Below are 17,075 nucleotides of genomic sequence, written 5' to 3'. Positions count from 1 at the left end.
TGGAAGTTTCCTACTGGTATGTCTTTCTCCCTACTCAACCCTCCTTTTCCTCATTCTGAAGCAAGGAATGGACTATGCAGATGTTATTAGATACCATTGTAAACTCTAAGAGAAGATGTGTTAGATGACTTCCTTTCAGCATTGTCTAACCTTGTACTCCCCTTTCTAACCTGAAGGCCTTTAAAAATAGTATGAACCCTGTGCGTAAGATTTAATTTTGCATAAAGTTTGAAGGTGACCTGGAGAAGCTGCATTTGTTTTCAGTTAAATAAGATTAGTGCAGTAAAAATAAGCAATGTTGAATAAATTGTTCAACAGTTTAACTACAAGTTAAAGTAGTTACAAATTTCTTAACCATATTCTACCATGAGGGTGCACGGCACTTATTAAATGGAAAATGCAATAAGGGAAGCATTTCTTAAAGGAGCCTGTTGCTGTGCTTATCCTTGCTGTGGAATACTTTAAAATAGGAATAAAGATAGTTTATATTTTTTTTCCACATAAAGTACCAGATTGTACAAAAAATCCTATTTAAATACTTAAGGAAATTTAAGGGAATATTTAAGCTTTTAATTAACTCTTAAGAGATGACTGTTTTGAGGGCATCATGCCCCTTGTATGTATCCAACGTATAGTTCTAGTTAAAAGTTAACCCACAGAGGCTTGCAAAACTGTGCCGAAAGTGCGAATCCTGTATACTTTCATGTTTTTTTAACACTGCTTAATTTGTTTTTAGAGAATAAACAAAAGGCAGCTTTCTCATTAATTTGAAAGTTTTCTTACAGTAGTTTTTCATTTGATCATACTGTCTTTCTGTATCTATAGATACAGATATCACCAATATAAAAAGTAACATACAGTACACTAGCAATGTGTTTGCTATAATATGAGCGGAGTGAAATTTGAATAGGAAAACAGCTTAAAGCACTGGATTGTAGAAAGCAGGCTTTTTTTCCTCTATAATCTCTGATGGTTACTATAAACAGTGTAGCTTATTGAGCGCAGTTTAGTGACATTCACTTAGGGCTAGCAATCTTCTGTGAGAATGGCAATTATCATTGCCAGTCTTCACTAGAAGATGTTTTTATTATTATCTTCTGAATGGTATTTAGTGTAGTCTAATGTTCATACTTAGGCTCATTGAAAAAAAAAAGTGCTGGCAAATATGAAGCATCTTCAGGCATCAATTAGAGTATACTTAATTTCATACAGTCCAGTAATGAAACTTTTAAAATTTGTCATTGAATTCGTGGACTTGCTGCCATCATTAGCTCATTTAAATTTGAATCAGTCGTATTTTACCTAACTTGAATAGCTTCCTTTCTAAAAGTAAGTAGTGCTGTGCCTACTAAATCTAAGTTCTGTGTTAAAGCCAACTAGCTGATTTAACTCAGGAAAAGGTGTATGGGAAACTGATGGCAACTAATCTTTCCTATAAATCCAGAAAAAGGAGTATATGGAGGAACAGACAAATCTATTTATTTATTTATTTATTTTGTCACGTGAATACCTTCCAGAAATCCTTAGTGTCTGCAGGCATTTAACATTTCTGAGGATGTTTGAATGAGCTTCTCATCATCCCACCCAGGGGACCAAAATTTCTTTCAGTTGTCGCAGACAAGGCTTTGAAGAATAAATAAATAAATAAAAAAAAATAAAGTCTTGAGGAAGGGAGAAGGGATAGTGCAGAAATGGATATCTTGATGCTGTTTTGTCTCCTTCAAATCCTTTGAAACACTACTGTGTGATTCATTACTATAGGAAGAGAAATTCTGTTTTACTGTAAAGGCAATAATTCTGTGTCATTCTGGGATCTTCTGGTGACTAAGAGATTGCAAGGACTAATACTACTGTTTACATATGGAGCGATGAAAATCAGGCAGAAGCTTGAAGTCTATCCTGTGATAGCTTAGTGAAATATGAAATGTCCATGGACCTTATTTCTCTTGAAATAAGATTGATGCCTGTGGAAAAGGGAGTGACTACTGGAGCTCATTCTATTTGATGCTTTTTCTGATGGGCTACAGGAAGAGGCTATGTTGTTTCTCTTTTCTGTGAACTCTTTTTGAGAAAGAAGGGTGCCTAGATTTAAAATTTAAGTGCATTGTTTCCCTTTTAATGATCATAGCTTGTAACGCTTGTAGAATCTCATGAGATGATAACTAGCTGTGAGAACAGTGAGCTGACTTTTTAGTGCTTGTTGATGATTTCACTATGTAGGATAAGTTTTGTTTTGTTTTTTTTTTAATGAAAATTTTCATCCACATAATTGAGATTATACCAATCTCGTTACATTTCTTTTGAAACCTTAAACTGAACTGATAGAGCCTTCCAATATAATCATGTCTTGAGAATGTAGCAGTCACTTAGGTACCTAAACCCCAAACAGATGTTGCCAGCTAAGACTGAGGAGGACTTTAAAGAAGGAAATCCTGAAATATTATAAGGATAATTCTAGGAAGAGAGATATCTTTCCCAGGAAAACATTAATTATCAGTAGAGGATTTACTTAAAAACCACCTTAAACTTCTGATTCAGGTTTCCTTACATTTAAACGTCTTGATATGTTTGTTTTGCTTTTACAATCTATGTCTTGTTTTCTCCTTCTCTAATTACCATAGCAAACCCTTGTACCATTTTCCTGACTTTTACATTCTCCACTGCATATGCTTGCTTCCGTGACCCATTTTGCCATGCTCTGGCCTAGGTATTGTTGAAGTTTAAGTATACTACTTGGTCACATGCTTCATACTTCAAATGCAGGTGTCCAGAGTATTTCCTGTGATAACTGCACTTTAATTTCTGTTAGTGATCTGAACTAGTTTTTTAAAAATAGCTGTGTATCTCTAAATGTCAGTTTTGTGGTTTACTTGTAACCACAAATTAGTTAAACAGTTCTTCTATATACTTAACTTTTAGGGGAAATTTGTTGTCATTTTGTCTTAACCAGTGTTTTCAGTAACCTTTAGCAAGCTGCTGTTCTATTTGACATATCAGTTCAAATAAAATCATTGTGCATCACTATTCTGGAATAGGTTCAGAAGTGTGATGGTAGAGGCCATTATTCCAAGGTTATCCTTGGAAGCTGTTGATAGTCACCTTTTTATTCATTATTTAAGTGAGTAAAATATCATGCAGAAGATTTCATTTTGTTTAATTGTGCAACACTGAGTTGATTTATGGAAAATATATCCACACAGATGTATTGTGGAATAATTAACACAAACAATTAGATTGCTGCATCAGTTAGAGAACACGATAGTTTAGAGTGCTTCAACAGACATGCTGTAAGAAGGATTCAAGCTTAACTAATCTTCTGTGTGACATAGCTTATAAAATAACGGAGCATGTGCACTGGGTGTTTACAGAATAGGTTGTTAAAAAGTTGCAAAATTTAAAACAATAAAAATCCCCGGTGATTGTATTTGTTAGAAACAATGACTGAAAACTAATGCTGGCTTAATACCAAGTTTATATGTAAATTATTTTAGGAAATGAGATTTAGAGCATGGTCTAAGATCAGTTAAGTTTTTCATTCTAAATGTCCATAGCTGATGTTCTGATGGTAATTCTCATGGTAAGCATAGCATGAAGGCAAACTATAGTGGTATTTCTGTGCTTGCATATAGAATTTTCAAAAAAGTATCTTGTTATCTGTCTACTTAGAGTACAAATACAGATGAAGCTGGAAAGTGTATAGCAGCAAACTGGGAAACAGTTGACCGGCTGCACCAACTAATTCAGTGGGCAGGTGCAAGAAGTACTATGTCAACGGCAATATACTTGTGTATCTTACGGCAAATTCATGTTTATACTAATGTTATATTGTTTATAGAATTCAGTTGTCTTCATTTGCTTGTTTATTCCCAGACTTCAAAGAATAGGATCTTTAACTGATTTTATTTCTTCATCCTTTAACCAAGTGATTTACTTTTCTTAAATCAAAAACTCTTTCTGATGTCGTAAGGAATGTCAAGCTTAGTCAGCTTTAGGTTTTTTTTCTCTTGCACCCAGTTGTACTGTGTTTCTACTTGGATCCTTATATTGCTAGAAAAAGTTAAAGTTAAAGCAGTTTCTGAATTCTCACAGCTAATGCCTTTGCTCTCAGAATCCTTATTCAGTGTGTGTATAGCTCAGAGTAGTTGCCTGCTATGAGTTAGGGGTTTTTTTAATAGCATCAGAGAAGGTGTGCTGTATCGCACTCAGTATGTCTCTCTCTTCCTACTGCCAGGATGTTCTTACTGTTCACTATCATTTGATACCATCACCATCAAAGAATAAAAACGGCAGCAAAGAGAAAGAGAAAGAACTGGAAAAAGAAAAAGATGTAAAAGAAGAATTTGCTGAAGCTTTGAGAGATCTAAAGATACAATGGATGACCAAGTATGTCTGTTGCCATTACTGTATGGTATTAAAGTAGTTATACACAAAGTAAAAATTTAATATTTGGGTGTCAGTGTTTAGGGAAAAGCTGTGAACCTCTGAAATTCCAGAATCTGTACTTTCATATTCTTGTCTTCTAGGCTAGATACCACTGATGTGTACAATGAGTTGAAAGAAGCCTTTCCTAATCATCTTCCACTGTATGTTGCAAGACTTCATCAGCTGGATTCTGAAAAGGTTATTTAGCCTTTTTAAACCTGAGATTTGTGTGAATACATTTGTTTAGCTAAACAACTGAATCTGAATGTTTCTTTCATTGTTTTTCATAAATATTTATCTTGAAGTGACTGCGATAGCTATGCGAAGTACAGTTAAAACAAATTAATAACTGGATTGGCAGTGATATAATTGGCTGCCTCCCTAACTGTCAGTGATGACTTTCCTGACAGTAGATGGAAAAGAAAGCATTTCTACGTACAGTATGTCTTTGTGTCGTTTGCTCATTGTTGAGCAATGCTCATTGAGCATGCTATAAGCTTTCTTACTGCTTCAGACTATAACAATACTATTCAAAGTGGGGGTACCTGAGATATGCACACATCCTGTTTTCTCCTCTATTGGTAATTTCTTGTAGCAGAATTGTTCAGACAGTGGAGGGCAGTAACTCCTTGAACTGGCACAGATAAATATACCATCTGTCACTGTCCTCAAAAATGAAAATCACAAACCATTAAAACAGACCAGCATATGTCTACCTGGATTTTTTTTTTTTTTTTTTTTTTTAATTTGGAAGATAAACAGCTTTATGTGTATGTCAGTAGTTTGTTTTGTTTTGTTTCTCCAGTACGTTTATTTGATTCTGCTTTTGCACTCATTTCTGAAAAGAATGACTGCTATCAGCATTTCTTAAGAGGATAAATTCATTCTGAAAGGTGTTTCTTTTGTGAAATCTTTGCATTTTGTGTATATCCCTCTCATATTTAACTTTATTACTTTATTTTCAGCAAAGTGCACTACAGATGTATGAAATACTGATAATGCAGACATCTAATCAGTTGTTTTCAGTTAGAAGTTGGAGAAAATGAAGAAAAGGGCATGTTACCCTGAACTACCTAGTGTTGTTTCTGCATACCTTTGCAATTATCCTGGTGGAAGTAAAATCAACAATTTAGTGTGTGTGGGGGGATTGTATTGCTAAATACCCTTTTTTCTTTTTCACGTAGGAACGAATGAAAAGACTTGATGAAATTGTTGAAGCTGCAAATACTGTAATATCTCATATTGATCAGACAGCGTTAGCGGTTTATTTTGCTATGAAGACTGATCCCAGGCCTGATGCATCTACTATTAAAAAGTACCTACCCAGTAAATATTTTTTTTTCTTGCATCATATTTTGTAATCTATACATTTTGTCTCTGCTTCTAAGAATTTGAATGACTATAATCTTTCTGAATCACTTTGGTTATTTTGGACGCATACTGTTTCGAACTTGGTTGCAAGATCATTTAGTTCTGTTACATATCCGGAATTCAGGAATACAAGAAAACATAGAAACCTTCAATTTTTTTTGGTCAGAAACATTAAATAAAATTAAGAAAAATGTTCCCTGGAATACATTAAATATGTCAGCAAAATGGAGTATTAAGTTTGTGTCAGACTTAATAACAAGTCAAAGAGACTGCTAGAATTTCAATATAGAGGTGTTCATTCAGAATGCTACCTGCATTTTCAAAATACTTTCTAACCTTTTTAATCTGGATATGAAGATAAAATGGGCAGCTGTCTTGGATTTAACTGCTTTCAAAAGGTTTTATTTGTACATGGTCACCATACTTGTATATCAGAATATTTTTCATGCTTTTTTTTTTCTTTTCCCTCTAGTTTTAGAATGTTCTTCTGAAGTACCAAAATATATCACTAAAGATGATGTTTTGAAGGTGATGCCCTAGTCTGGAGAATAACTTGTGGACTTTGCAGTGTTTGATGTTGTACTGTTTTAATCACAAATACAAGAACAAGAAATCAGAAGATTAGGCACTTAGAAGGAGAGATGCATATTTGTTGATTATATTAGATAAAATACCAGATTTCAATTGTAGAACTAGTCTGTCCTAGCTATTCAGAATATTAATGTATCTTTCTAGAATTCCTGGTTTAAAAGTGAAGCTATCACTTAATTTCATTCTAAACATTTCTCAGTAAGTTGACCTATTAGATCATGTAGTTGAAATTAATATCTGAAATTGAACACCAAATTCAATGGTGGTATAACAGCATGCAATTTGAAGTCAGCAGAATCGTATCTGCTTATGTTAGTGCTGGATTTGACTCTCTGTTTACAATGCCAAGAACTGTAAAGCTGTATTGCTAGATGCTGGCTTACTCGGTTTCAGAATCTTGAGTTGCCATTTCCTTAAGGTATATTTCAGATTTCTGAGAATAATTTTTAGTTAAAACTTCTCCAGGTGGTACTTTACAATTAGTTTAATTAACTGTGAACAACTTTGTTATAAAAATAATGTTTATGTGCTTATTTTCTTTGTGTGTGCTAACTGCTGTAACAGTTTTAATTAAAACTCAGTAAAGCATTGATTCTGTTCTTATTGAGGTATCTGCAATAGGTTCTTAATAATTTTCATGCCTCTTCTTTCCTCCTCACCCCCAGTGAAATGGAAAAACAGAGGACTACTTTAGTGGATGCTCTCTGTAGAAAAGGAAGTGCACTGGCTGACCAGCTTCTTCATCTGCAGGCCCAAGATGGGGCTGCTTCTAGTGATGCAGAAGGAAAAGATGAGAACCATGACAGCTGCTCAGAGGCTTTGACAGAGACGTTCTGGGAAACAACAAAATGGACTGATCTATTTGACAGCAAGGTAAGAACAGATTAGATTTATTTTTTTTGTCTTTTGCATGATGGATTTTTGATGTTTTCTCTTGGAATTATGCACCGCCTTTGTGTGCATCTCCCCATTCATCACTCCCCTCTGCTCTTCCGTGCTGTCCCCATATATTGTGCTTTTTTATTGACCTTTTTCCACAGAGGTCTTGCCAAATATATCAAATTTGTGGTAAACCTATCTCTGTGCATGTGAATGTAGAGGTAAAGGGAAGGGTATAGAACAGTACCGGGTTTCCGTGAAAAAGCTGCTTGCTTTATTGAATTGCTTCTTTCTGTACCTTTCAGGGAATATTTTTGATTAACTTCTGCGCTGTTATAGCTGTACACAGAAATGTGCAGCATCCCCACTCTGTTCAGTCCTGCATTCTGTAGCCTCTTCTACACTATGGACAAGAGAAGTTTTGTGTTATGCTGTCAGTAATGTCTGTAGAGGTAAAGGAAGAAATACTTGGCCATAATTACATTTAGGGATTTCTGTGCTAATAAGTTTATTATTTCAAGGTTCTGACTGCCTCACTCAAGATAGCTATGCCGGGGGGGAGGGGAACAATCCCTCAAGTTTTTAATTTATAGTGTTTCTGACTTTGCTTGTTTAGCTGAGTTTTGTGTTATTTCAGTAGTTACAGTGCTTAATACTGTATATGGTTGCACTTTTAGTGGAAGATGAAGTGACCAGTGTGTGTGTGTGTATAGTTCAGTTAAATTGCCAAAGTACTTAGACTCTTAAGAGGAAAAACTCTGAAATTAAAAATGACTTAACTTTCTTCACAATACTCTTTCTGGTAAGAATCTGTGCTTTAGCTGGAGACCTGACCCAAGAACAGTAGTGGTTGTTACCTTTGCTTCTTTTAATGCATATATTCTTGTCCACATATGTTTTGAGTGTTCCTCTTTCAGTCTAAAACTGATTATAGTACCTGTGGAAGCAGACTTTGTGCTTGAATCATATAATGCTACACTATTTTTTTTATGTGTATCTGTAAATACTATATTGTTTTCCAGTATAGTATTTACCTTGTGTTTTAGTTCTGTCACTTTATTTTTAAGGCTAGTGGGAATGCTTTCAGTTGAAAAACTTCCAGTATAGACATCATGTTGGAGATGGTGCTCTTTTTATTTTTTTTAAAACAGATACTTATTCCTGGCACTCCTGCTAAGTGCTGTGGACTTAGAATGAGCAGCTCTGGTTTGAATTGAACAGCTTAGGGGTTTGAACCTGGCTATTTGACTGCCTTAACCGTGGATTTCAGACTCTGCTTAGCGATGCCCGGTGACAGGCAACGGGCACACACTGAAACAGGAAATTCTGTCTGAACATGATAAAACACATCTTTACTGTGAGGGTAATCAAACACTGGAGCAAGTTGCCCAGAGAGTTTGTAGAGCTATTCAGAACTTGCCTTAGCACGGTCCTGAGCAACCTGCCGTAGGTGACCCTGCTTTGAGGAGGGCTGTTGGACTAGATGATCTCCAGAGGTCCCTTCTGACCTCAACCATTCTGCAATTCTGTGACTGCTTAGCAAGGAACTTGTGTAGATTACTGGCTTATATGGTGGCCATCTTTGTGTTTTCTGTGATCCAGGAAGCGCGTAGGTTGGTCAGTGAGCATGTAGTGACAACTTTGCTATCAGTTCAATGTGGCTGAAGATCACATGCTGGATATACCATCTCATCTGTCCAGGGGAACTGTTTAGTAACTCTCTCCCTAGCAATACCTATAGATAGGATGGAATAAGATAGAAGTGGGAACAGAAAGTACGTACTGCTTTTTAAAATATTCTTATGACTGCTGGAGCTGAGACTTCTTGATTTTTTTTCCCCCCCCCCCCCCCATTTTACCTTTAGACTGTTTCTTGCTGGAAACTCTTTGAAAAAAGAATTTTGCTTTGAAATGAAATAATAATGCTGTACAAAAAGTTACCATTTGACAAATTTAGAGAAAAGCTCTTATTTCAACAGCAAATTTTATTTCTCTTCATTGTTTCCTAGAAGTTTGACACTTATTACTGCTCATATCTGTGAATAACTGAAATCAAATGATGTCATGTCCATCTAGCAGTTTTCTTAACTAGCTGCGCTAAGCAATTCAGATCATCTGTTTCAGTTGTTATGTTACGATTTTTCAGGCAGTGATAAACTGTGAAAACAGTTCCAATGATCCGATTTATGCTGTATGGTAGCTTTTCGGAGGGTCACTATTGAAAAAAAAGACTGTATGGCTACTGTGTTTGCTGTAAACAGAATAGCAGTACTTCTGTGTCCTGGGCTGTTATTTTTCTTCAAAAACAAAATTAATATTTTACAGTTCCTTCATCCCATGCACCTCTCCTATCTTAAGTTCAAGCATAACCATGGCTGTCTGGTTGATAATCGTCCATTCTTATTTATGATGTTTGACAAGTTTTGTAAGTGGATTTGTACTTAAAACTTTGTTAGGTTTCTGTTTCAATGAACGTAAGTGCTCTGTGCTTAGAGGGGGACCAGTAGAATTTTTTTTGGAAATCTGAGTAAGCATTTGGTCTTCCTCCTTCATAACTTCTTCTAGTTATTTGGAAGCAACAGTCCTGTTAATCTCCAAGTCAGTGTTGTGTGTAGTAAGCTTTTGTGCTTCTGTAGTGTTCCACTTTTTTTAAAAAAAACAAATTGAATAGCTTATTGCAAATTGTATTTTGAAGACTGTTAAAGGAAAATTTGAAGCTTTGAACTCAAAAGGGGAACCTTATTCTTCAGATTATTTTGTTCCTTCAGCAGGTAGTTTAATAAACAATGTTGAAGACTTAATTTTGTAAAATAATGTTTAAGGCTTCTAAACAGATTCTGTCCAAGCAACAGCCAAGTATTTTTACTGAGGTAAAGGTAGGAGGGTTCATTCTATTGATTTTATATATATTTTAGTCCAGCTGAGTTGTGCTTGGCAAAAAATCAGCTTGGTAAAAGGCAGGAAAAAAATTTTCCTTAACAGCCTTCCTGTGATGATAGTTGGGCTAACTTAGACCTAGTTGATCAGATGAAGTGGTGTTACTTGGCCATATCAGCTAACCTCAATTGACTCATCTTTTGAGGAATAAGAGAGGTTTGGAAGGAGGAAGGATAAAGTAGAATAGTGATACAGGATTAGGAATAGTCCAGGTTGCCTGAATGTCCTTCAATTGAAAGAGTCCCTAAGAGGCAGCCAGGTTATTTTAAAGCAGTATGCTGAAACTGTAAATGTGGAGGTTTTCTTGTGCATGAACATTGGTTTGTGGTATTAGCAAATGGATGTGAAAGCGAAAATAAAGAACTCTATACTGATAATTTAAGAACACATACGGCTTTCAAAAGAAGTATTAGACTAAGTGGATTTACTTTTAAGCTGCCTCTAGTTCACTCAAGTAACTAATTAAAAAGCTAAGTGAATTTTTGAAAACAAAGAGATCATGTTTTCTTACATGCTTTTTCTAGTGATGAATTGGGAGCTTTGTCCCTGCTTTGCTCACCCTCTAGTAAACCAGAGAGTATCATTTATTTCATCTGTCGTCTTTAGTTTTATCACCTGTTTTGTCACAGGTGTGGCAAAATTCTGAAGTTCCTTTGAATTACTATTTTCTGTTGAAATGTCATGCTTGTCACATTGTAGCAAGCAGGTGGGGAAGCTAGTAGGACAGTAAGCACACTTATTCACACTTCAGCACTTCTATTTAAATCACTTGTCTCTGAAGGCTTATTTTAAAGCATATGAAAGAAAATATTTACGTTCCATTCATATGCATTTCAAATTCTAGTTGACACAGCTCTGTTCAGTATTTCTTTGATTATGCTAGCTTATTCATGATAGTGCTTCAGGAGTTCTAGTAATGGCATATAAACTCTACAATATTTTTTTTTCATCCAGAGCATAGCTTTAAAATTTGTAGGCAAAACTCTCAATCTTTGTATGAAACTGCTCGTCTCTGACAATTAACCTCAAAAAAAGACATTAAATTCTATAGATGAGACACTCCCAGTAACAAATTGAAATCATCCTACTACTCTCCTACAGCAAAGAGTTGCATTTAAAAATAAGTAAACAAATAAAGTATCCAGAGCTTTCCATTCTCTCTTTAGCCTGGGTAGTTTTCGTGTAACTGTCCACACTGTCAGATGCAGCTGTCAAATTTGGTCTATTCCAGCTGATCATATTCAGTCACTGCCAAAAACTGCCAGATATTTAATTCGCTTACCTCCCTTCACTCTCTTGAAAACAGTATGACTCAATTTTTATAGGAATATTACTTTTATTTATAATAAGCTAGTAGATAGAGGAGATGGTTAAGAAGGTTAAGGAACATTAGTTTATTACCATTGATATATGAACCTGAAGAAACTCCCTTATTGGTTATTATAAACATATCAACTCTGTGTCCTTACCAGTGACTGTAGTGAGTTTAGCTATAGATTATATAACATAACTTGATATTTTAATTATTTGTAGGTATAGATATATTTTAAGAAACAGTTTAAATGATGATGTAACTGATTATACAAATTAGTTTCCCTTTATATGGGGATCCTGATTAGGATACTGAAAATATTCTGTTAGATTAGTGTTGCTGGGTAAATAGATTTTAAACCATTTTCAGGCTTTTAAATATTTTAGTTCTGCAGATATCTTAAGTATGATAAATTGCTGAAATTATATCATATACTCATCCTTATGTAGCCACCGGAGTTATCAATGGAATCAGTGGCAAGTCAGGTAGCTATGTAGGAGCTGGATATCCTACCACAGTTGTGGGTCTGGCTCTTATTTCTATAGGCCATTAGTTTGGGAAATATACAATATAACAGAGATTACCTGGTGTCCTAGAAATAGACATTGTTTTTCCTGACAAATGTTCTTTGTTTATAGAACTTTGGCCAACATATAGTCCACATTGCTATTCCTATAAAAGCCAGGCCAATTTACTGAAATTATGAAATGATATTATCACGTATGTAGAATTTATTTCGGTTAACTTTCAACTGTCAGTTGCTTTTAGATGATACAGACTGTTTGTCTGCTGTTGTTATGCACTGGGATAGCAGCTGTTTTCTCTATTGCACTTTAATAGCATTCCAAATTACTTCTTGCTTATAAATATCAAAGAATCATAATCTTCACTTCAGTGATATTGTAAAGCTTGCAATGTTTTAATTACAAGGCTTAATTTGACTAATACATGCACAAGTTATAAAGTGTAATGTCATCTTATCTAAATCTTTTTTTACGGTTTTAAACCTGTTCTGATCTTAAAGCATCTCGTGCATTAGTTTTGATTCCTGAAATGCTAATGAACTTTTCGTAATTTTACTTAACCTGTATATAGCTGATAGCTTTTCCACCACTAAAAGATGAATTATTATCTTTTATGAAGAACTTTTGGAACATTGTTTCAACTTCTTTGGTCCAGCAGATTTTTTTTTCTCTCTCATTTAGAAATACCCAAATTTTTACTTAGCCAGAGCAAGGGTGTTTCGTAAAATGCTTTGTTTTTTTGCCACAAAAACTCTAGGGAGCCCTGTTACGAAAGAAATGGTGTCAAGTGGCTTTCCTCCTGCCTTTATCACTGATGTTCAGTAGCCATTCAAAACTTACAGGGTCAGGTAAGAGCTTTCTTAATAGAGCAGTGGCATTATTTCTGGTTAGCCTCCAGTATGTTATATATGCTGAGAGCTACAATGCATCTTTCATTTTTTTGTTTTGTTTTGTGATTCTGTCATCTTTTACAGAAGGGATCATTTTAAGTTTAGTTTAACCAACTAAATCTGCTAATGGATCCACTGAGCAGTTGTTCAGAAGAGTTTGCTAATGTTTTTTTGCTCTCGGAAAATATCCAAAATATTTGGATTGAGAGTGCAGCATGCAAAATGTTTTTCCAATAGTAATATTTGGAAAATCTGTATGTGAGTGGTGCTGTATGCTCATTGTTGCGTATATGTGTGTGCTTAAACTAGTAGAATTCAGTATTCAGAAGCTATAGCAGCTTAAGTGAATATTTCAACAGCACAAAATAAGTAATTGAAGACAGAAGGAGAATGATCTTGGAGTATATTTCAGAGCTTAAATTACACCTTTACTTTCTTATTACTAAGTGTTTTGGGGAGGGGGATTTTTTTTTTTTTAACTCAGTCTCTTGTGATTCTGCAAAGATTTTTGTGTGTGAATTACGTTCAGTACAAGTGTTCAGGTAGCTGAAGTTAGGCAGGTTTTTCGATCTTTGCAGTATTGGGATCTCAGATTTCTTAGTGCTTATATTGCCATAAAATGCTTAAATTTTTATCTTACTGCAAAATATTTATTTCTGAATATCTTTGGAGTGTTTTTTGTTAGTTTTGCTTAACAATGTTCTAAGCAAGCGTTCTTGGGAAAAATTAAAATTTATTAGAGGAGTCAGAAGGAAAAACATTGTACTGAGTTAAAAATGAATAGTAAACTAATGCCAGATTTCATTTAAAAAAATAAAAAAAAGTTTGTTAGCAACAGAAATAACCTGAGCCCTTTTTCCTAACTTTGCTGATGTTCGTCACTCTTGAGTTTAATATATATATATATATATATATATGTGTGTGTGTGTGTATATATATATATATATATATATACATATATATATAAATGTATGTTTTTTAGTGTGGATGTACAGAAAAGAGTATGTGAAACTTCACCAGTTAGAGCACTAAGCATTAGTGCTCAAAACATTTTAAGTAGTATGAAGCAGTATCTTGTAATATTCTGAACACTGTCAGTGTTAAGATGTTAACTTGTTTTATTTTACATTAGCACTTACATTACATTCTTAAAAGTAGACACATTCACTTCTGCATGTTAGTTATAACATTGACAAATACTGTAAACTGTTTCTTTGGAATTAATATTGTCAAAAGGAAGCTTTTTAATAATCTATTCTTAAATTATCAGGATTAAGGAGCTGATCAAACCTGGGGCTTGTCTTCATGCTTACCTGTCTTCATTGCTTCTTAATGATAATATACATATGTGTGTATGAGTGAGTATATGTATGTGTGAGTGTGTATAGCATTCACTTGTGTATTGTTTCTGCAGTAAGTTTGTGACTTCTTGAGAATCAAACCTCACAGTTAAGACTTTAACTCTGTCTGCCAAAGATACAACTGCCCAGTTGTATCTGGTTATATCTGATTTTTTGTATGCCAAACGGTAGCTTCTAGAGAATAAAAATCCAAGGAAGCTGGAAATGCGATTAATGCAATTTTGAATTGGGGCCAGGTGCATTATGTAAGATACTCTGAAGTCAGGTATGTTCGTGAAGTTGGAAATAGTCTCTAGGCTATTCATGTTTATAGCTACTACTGTGAGTCATCTGTTTTACTACAAAAAACTGCCAGCTATCTTGTGTAAATGTTTTACTTTGTTTAAATTACTTCTGCAACCTGAACAGAATCTGCTGTTATTTAAGCCTTGTAAGATTCAAATATTTTAAAATCTAATTTATTTTTGTTCATACACTGTAGGTTTTGACTTTTGCCTATAAGCATGCATTGGTAAATAAAATGTATGGGAGAGGTCTCAAGTTTGCAACAAAACTTGCAGAAGAGAAGCCAACGAAGGACAACTTGAAAAACTGCATTCAGGTAAGGTGTATTTGTTCGAGTGATGGACTGTATTCATGCTAAATAAACTTTTGAAAATAAGAAATATAAGCCTTTGGGGATTTTTGGTATCTTTTAAAATTGCAGAACTCTCTAAACATCTTAACAAGCTTAATATATTGATTTTATCATTTGACTTCCATTTTTAATAGTGATTTCTTCTTTCTCTTTCTAGAGTGGCTACTTTGAGTAACTGTCACCTTTAAGAGAAATAGATTTTGGAACTTACTGTTGGACATAGTGAGCATAGCGATAACTTACCCAGAAACCTTTTGCATATTTAAAATAGCATTATGTTGCTATTCAACCATAGTTATTAGTATTACTAATCACAAATATTGTCAGTAGCATATGGTATGTGGGGAACTGATGAGAATTTCTACCTCTCCTAGGACAAAACTTTTGTGCATCGAATAGAGAGACTGGAGATTATGTAGGATGATTTTATTTTCCTTTCAGGGCTAAGTATATCAAAGATCTCCAGTCTATTGTCTTTCTGATAATAGTTTTCTTTAAAACGGTGATACCAATGTGGTGTTCGTTAGGAAGATTTAGATTGAGAGAATAAGACCTCAGAGAAAGCCCCCCCCCCCTCAGGAGGGATCTTATCAGTATGTATGAGTATCTGAAGGGAGGGTGTCAAAGGGATGGGGATAAACTCTTTTCAGTTGCCCCGTGTGACAGGGCAAGAGGCAATGGGCAAAAGCTGAACCACAGGAAGTTCCGCCTGAGCGTGAGGGGGAATTTCTTCCCTGTGAGAGTGATGGAGCACTGGCACAGGTTGCCCAGAGAGGTGGTGGAGTCTCACTCTCTGGAGATCTTCAAGGCCCGCCTCGACGCAACCCTGTCTAATGTGCTCTAGGTGACCCTGCTGAGCAGGGGGGTTGGACTAGATGATATCCAGAGGTCCCTTCCAACCTTACTGATTCCATGATTCTAATGTTTTTTTATGCTTGCTTTTTTTCTTCAGCTAATGAAATTACTTGGATGGACTCATTGTGCAACTTTCACTGAAAATTGGCTTCCTGTCATGTATCCACCTGATTATTGTGTATTCTAGAAAACCAACAATTGTAAACTTTAAAGTGATTTTATATGGGCAGGATATGAAAAGATAAGTTTGACTTTTTATTGGAACGCATGTCTTCATTATTGAATGCTGATTATTAAATTGTGTGTATTTATCAGTAAAGGCACCTGGATACAGCTTAATACCTGTTAACCTAACTCCTGACATCAGGGAGTTTCCTTAGTGTGCATACCATTGCTGGCAATGGATGTGCCAGAACTGCCAACAACAAGGATTTGGAATTAGGCTGAGAAGGCTAATTGCATGCAAGTTAGGTTCTTAACTGTTAATTTTAACGGTAAACCTGTAAAAGCTCTGTATTTTTTACAGTAAAAAATTTTAACATGTTTAATCTTAATTTCATTTTCAATTGTATGAAGGCCTTAAAGCTACATCAAGTGTAGCTAAAATCTTATTTATTAGACTGTAGTAATGGGACATCATTACCTGCATTGTTTGCAAGAGTTTACATTTTTTTTTTTAAAAGGAAAAATTCAACCTCTCAAACTGTCACAATGTGTATCTCAGAACTGCTGATGCATAGGTGCTCTTGTATATCTTCATTTTGGAGTGATTTTAGGCAAACTCAATCTATCTGAAGCTAAGTATCAGGACAGGCTGATACATGTATAAAAGTGCCAGACAGTTAAATCTTAATCAGGTATTGTAAAGCTATACATATGTGTTTAATAATGTTAAAATGTACAACACGGCAGAATAAATGTGCAGAACTGAAGATCAAAAAAAACACCATGTGCACTCTGATACTTTAAAAATTTTTATAATTAATAAAAAGAAATAATAAAGCTGAAAATTGTCTTGCTTTCTCCAAGAGTCCATAAGTGAAACCTGTTCAAAGAAAACACATTACAAATATCAGAAGTTCATTGCAGCCCAGATCAGTGCTTTCTGATAATGCCTTGCCAGTCCACTGTTGGTACTAACGTTATCACTTAAATGATACGAAATTGGCCTGTTTGAACAGATTATATGTATGAACATAGTATATCACTTGTCTTTTTTTCATATTTTGTAATGGCAAGCTGATACAACTGTGTATTGCATAGAATGCATTATAATGCTATAAAACATTCTAAAAT

General features: G+C 34.8%; 1 protein-coding gene across 2 annotated transcripts in view; it reads left to right on the top strand.

The window, feature by feature from the left end:
- TPP2 (tripeptidyl peptidase 2) overlaps nucleotides 1-16,789 on the top strand; it is a 49,387-nt gene extending 32,598 nt beyond the window's left edge. For both annotated transcript variants that reach the window (XM_062566801.1, XM_062566800.1), the window contains 6 exons: nucleotides 4,232-4,383; nucleotides 4,524-4,620; nucleotides 5,607-5,737; nucleotides 7,050-7,257; nucleotides 14,769-14,888; nucleotides 15,877-16,789. In XM_062566801.1, coding sequence (XP_062422785.1) covers nucleotides 4,232-4,383; nucleotides 4,524-4,620; nucleotides 5,607-5,737; nucleotides 7,050-7,257; nucleotides 14,769-14,888; nucleotides 15,877-15,966 — 798 coding nt within the window. In that variant the 3' untranslated portion in view covers nucleotides 15,967-16,789. The remainder of the gene's footprint in view (nucleotides 1-4,231; nucleotides 4,384-4,523; nucleotides 4,621-5,606; nucleotides 5,738-7,049; nucleotides 7,258-14,768; nucleotides 14,889-15,876) is intronic.
- The last annotated feature ends 286 nt before the right edge of the window (nucleotides 16,790-17,075 follow it).

Source organism: Rhea pennata, chromosome 1 (genome assembly GCF_028389875.1).
Source record: "Rhea pennata isolate bPtePen1 chromosome 1, bPtePen1.pri, whole genome shotgun sequence".
NCBI classification, from domain to species: Eukaryota; Metazoa; Chordata; class Aves; order Rheiformes; family Rheidae; genus Rhea; species Rhea pennata.
This window is presented reverse-complemented; position numbering and strand designations above follow the sequence as displayed.